The 4,950-nt window shown below is 42.5% G+C and overlaps 1 protein-coding gene across 1 annotated transcript in view; it reads right to left on the bottom strand.

Moving 5' to 3' along the window:
- RYR2 (ryanodine receptor 2) overlaps window positions 1-4,950 on the bottom strand; it is a 561,319-nt gene that overhangs the window by 201,392 nt on the left and 354,977 nt on the right. The window contains 2 exon segments of the mRNA XM_025039067.1: window positions 2,979-3,153; window positions 4,805-4,950. Of these exon segments, the coding sequence (XP_024894835.1) occupies window positions 2,979-3,153; window positions 4,805-4,950 (321 nt within the window).

Here is a 4,950-nt window from a genome sequence, read left to right as displayed (position 1 = left end):
TCAATAAATATGGGGGGTGTGTGTGTGTGTGTGTGTGTGTGTGTGTGTGTCTCAAGATACACTGAAGAGATTTAAAAAAAAAACACACACACACACACAACAGGGAGGGAGAATCCTAAAAAAAAATCTGCCGCATAGAAGAGCCTCGAAGCCCTGAAAGCTCCCCTCCAGAGCTCAGAGAACGCTCTTGATCTTGACCACGTACGTCCTGGTCAGTCTCGCTCCTCTACCAGAGGCCAGCGTGTCTCAGCAGTTTGCCATTTGTCCGGTTAACACCTGAGTGTTAAGGTCAGGTCTGTGGTCACCAGGGGATGGTGCAATCTGTCCTTGGAGAAGAGGTCTGTAGCCTTTCAGGAAAGCTACGCCTGCATGCTTACGCAAACCCTTTCCTCGCCTGGAACTAACTGAATGCCTGTAGCTCCACCTGGATTTAAGTGGATGACCCCAACTTTTAAAGACTGTGTGATTTTCTTTTTGATGTTACCCAGGAACAACTTACATTGCTCAAGATGTCATTTTAGTTGTGCAAACTATACAAATGACAGAGATGTCAAATGTTTAGCCGTGTTTTCTACCAAGCTGATCAGACAGAGGTCTACAGTGTGAGTGTGTATATCTGTATGTGTGTGTGTGCGTATGTGTATGTGTGTACATACACATTCATATGCAGATGTATGTATTTTAGATACAGATTTTTTCCCATCCATCTTACCACACAGTTCTTTGGGATCCTTTAATAGCCAGTGTGTATATCTCTGAGCTGACCGTCTCTGTAGCAATAAAAAGGAATTATAAAGATGGTTTAAAAAATGCCAAATCAAGCACAGCACAGCTATGAAGATGAGCTGGATACAAGAACAATTTGAAAATACAGCAATTAGAAAACATTTTTAGGACTTCAGCAACCACAGCATGTTCCTATGCTAAAAAATCTGTTCACCTAAATCAACGGTTTTTGAAACTTGCTCCTTTCAGCCCTAGATGTCTCGGGGGTTCGCTCAGTGTTGGTGGGCTCAGGAGCCCATCTCAGGGCCTCCCATTAGCTGTACCCAGAGAAGTGCCACTGAGTTCCTTGTTGTTTGGGAAGCTATGAAAGTTAATTGGGAGGGAAATGAAAATTTCCACCCCTAAAAGTACTCGAGTATCACACGTATGGACAAACTCTTTCCGTAGCGAAAATTCTGAGTCATGATCGACCCCTAAAAGTTAACAGTAATTTTCATGGCTCCATAAAACATATAACCTGCCTTCAAGAATGGATGCTTCCCCACTACGGCCAGTGGCCAGACAGTGTCAACCGCATCATCTCCAGACGACTCCCCAGAACGCTGCGTTAACTCTACGATAGGTGTTCAGGGTAAGTTTCGAGTCATTTTTTTTTTTTTATTTTAAAAGCCACTTGATTTTACTCTGAGAGTCAAAAAACAAAGCTGTTTACACGACCGTACCACTCAGACTCACCACGTCGCTGCCATGGTGACGGATCTCTGCAGCACTCTGCAGCACTGGCATTTGTCATCGTAGGTAGCACAGACGGGTATTCCAATTGTCATCATTCTAACATCGTTTTGTGAATGTTTGTGGTATAGACAAACAGAACTTACACAGGCATTTCCGGTTTTTGACTTCCGAAGAAGAATAGCACAGTATGCAAACATTTTTAAATAACAACCAGTTAAAAAAATGAAATCTCGGGTCATATACAGGATATAGTATTGGCCAGTACAGACAGAAAACACAGAGCCCCTCCCACCTCCCTCCTGACATGCTAATGCTCCTGAGGACAACACCGGCGAGAGGGATAAAATGAGGGGGGTTAGAGTGTCGGTTCCACCACCCAGAGACACAGGTGTAAAAACAAATTAAATTGTAACAATGCAAAATTCCTTTTAATTTTGAAAGCCGAGTTGGGAAATGATGGTCACACCTGCTCAGAAGCTTGCTGAATAAAGGAATGTAGACCTTAATGCAAATAATGAGCTTGCTAACTTTTTGAAGATTGATGGCAAGTTTATAGAATAGTAAAGGTACCGATCGAGGTGTACAAAATCCAAGACTATATATATCCGAAGGCTACACTATGTCTAAGAGCCATTCTGTGAAAAATGCGTTAGCTCATTCCGAAATGAGATGTGTACGTAGTATTTTGTTAAATACTGTCCTGTTTCTATGCCCTAGAGCGACACTGTCAGAACCTCCCAGGAGGGCGTGAGTGTGCTACACCTGTGCTGCCCAGCACACCTGTGCTGCACCACTAGCCAGAGCCCTGCACTGAGCACTTAAAATGTAGCGAGTGCCACTAAGAAACTCATTTTTTAACTTTATTTAAATTAATGTAAATTGAAATAACCCCACGTGGCCAGTGCCCACCTCACTGGAAGTGCAGTTCTGAGGGGCAGATGCCTTCTCTTTTGCTTCTCAAAGGGTTTTCATCTGCTACGGCTCTGAGCAAGGCCATCTGAGGGGCCACGGCAGAGCTGTCTGCCGTGCACTGCGCTTCCGTAGAACTTTCTGCGTTTCTTTATTTTAGAATTTCTCCACTGAACGGAAAGTATACAAGTGCTGGCTTCCCCGGTACACTGTAATCTACGTAAAGACAGGACAACGCTTTATTCATCTTTGTCCTCTCAGCATCCAGCAGAGGGCCTGATACATGGAAGTTCTCGTCACATTTTTGCCAAATGAATGAATAAAAAGGAGCTATAAGCAGCTGATTAAACAGGGAAGTTCTAAATGAAAATTTAACATTTGCAGAAAATGATCTTTTTGCCTGCCATTTATTTTCTTCTCATGCTCATAAAAGCCATTTCTACCTTATTGAAATCCTAGCTCAGTAATATAGATAGCGCTTCTATTAACAATTTCAGGGCTGTCTGATGGAAAAAGCTGTGTGGCATGCACGCGACCTCCAGCTGCATCTCCGCTTACGAGGCTCCGGTGCAGCCTCACTAGGCCGCCAGCCTGGACACAGCACTTACCATCGCCGGTGTCAAAGTCCTTGAATGCCAGTTCTGAGCCCGAATCATCGAGGAGGATTTCACCATTCAGCGTGAACATCATGGTGTGCTCTGTCATGTCAACCATACACCCCACAACGTCGCCGGCTTGCCAAGAGCGGCCATAGTGCTCATTGCCCTGGTGCCATCGCTGGGCCTAGGACAGGAGAGTCATTGGTCACAGAGAAAGACAGAAGAACTACACCCCCCACGACTGTGTGCAGGACTCACAGCAGCCCCTCCCATTACCCAAAGCGGCTAAAGGAAGAACCCCAGCCAGCACACCCATCCGCTGCGGGGCCCCACGAGAGGGGGTGTCTGGGAATTCTAAGTCCTACATTAACTTTGTACGTTACTGACTGGAGAAAAATACAAATGCTATTTCATGATTTTGAGTCTACTCCACATACTTTCTATTAAAAGAAAAACTGTATGTCTTTAGAAATGTATTTTTCTCCCTACAATAAATGCTTCCCAGGATATGGACTGTTTTTCTCCACTTCTCAAAATACAAAGCATTATGAGCAGAGAATCAAGATGCGAATTATCACTGAAAACGACATTCTAATTTTCTTCTATTTCAAAATATAATTCCATTTCTTAGAACTAACTTCATTAATACTTCAACAAAATAGAAATCGAGAAGTGTTTCAGTACGACAATAAAACCAAGAAAAGAAAAGGCTTCAAATCGAACCTAAAAATATTCTGTTTGCTGAAATAACAAGCTAAAGATTGAGTCTACATGCCAACACTGTTCTGTAAACAGGTGAAACCTCATATTATGAATACATTTGAAACCTAGTTTGAGAAATGTGACTTTTGAACCTCTAGTATATGCTACTGATTTATAGGTATAAAGTTAGTTATATTAACTATTTTGTCAGGTAATCTTTTAACTTTCCCCTTAAGCATCAACTTTATTGTGAATAGTATGTAACAGGATATAGTCACCAATGCAAAACAATGACAGGATTCTTCTCAAGTATAATCCAGTGTACTTTTTAGAAAATTTATTTTAAAAATATTTAAAAGTTGTTAAATTTTTCCATCTGAAATAAAAAACAGGATGAAGGAAATGTGATGTTTCAGAATAAAGTGGGTCAGTCGTCCCAGAGGACACAAGACTAATTTCTAGCCTAGAAATGCTTCCCACATGTGTATGCCCAAGTACCCCGCTGTCAAATCACCACGATCGCTAACTCTAATTTTCTTTATCTAATTAAAAAATTTTCCCTAATATGAAAAGGAATACAAATTCACTGAAGAAAACGAGAATAAAAATAAAAGAATAAGATATCTATAATTTTATCAACCAAAAATGACTATTATTATTCTATCGTGGCTATGTTTATATGTATGTATTTTTATTTTTAATATTTAAATTTTTATACAGATAAAATAATCTTTAAACGTTTATGTAATGTATAAATAGGTAAAAATAAATAGCACCTGACCAGCTTCCCCACAGCTAAAGACACGAACATTTCTAACAATGTTGGAAATGAAACCTTTTTGTGGTTCTAAACCACATCGCCTTAGGTATTCCTGCAGTTATTAAAGGTGTGTACCTGTCATCAATTATTGCTCGAGGATAAATTTCTTCCATGGGATCGCTGTGTCAAAGTGTATGCATTTTTCATTAGTATGGGTATTTTTTAGCCCTCTGACAAACGAGGGTAACGATTTCACTGCCTTTGGGGGGTGAGGAAACAGTGTTTTCCGAGGAACTGTGTTTGCAAGTTGGCGCACTGGGACGTGCCGACGCGACACGCCGGGATCGCGGGGCGCAGCGCGGGGCGCGCTCACCTTGAGGCCATCGAAGGCGAAGGCGCGCTCGTCCGAGCCCAGCTCCTGGTCCGGCTGACAGCCCGGCCTGCTCCAGCCCACGCGCATGTCCCCAGCGGTGACGGCCTCGAACTCGAAGTACCAGCGCCCGGCGCGCACCGCGTACG

This window comes from Pteropus alecto, unplaced genomic scaffold, assembly GCF_000325575.1.
Source record: "Pteropus alecto unplaced genomic scaffold, ASM32557v1 scaffold189, whole genome shotgun sequence".
In the NCBI taxonomy this organism is placed as follows: Eukaryota; Metazoa; Chordata; class Mammalia; order Chiroptera; family Pteropodidae; genus Pteropus; species Pteropus alecto.
The sequence above is the reverse complement of the archived record's forward strand: the minus strand, read 5'-3'. Positions and strand labels throughout refer to the sequence as shown.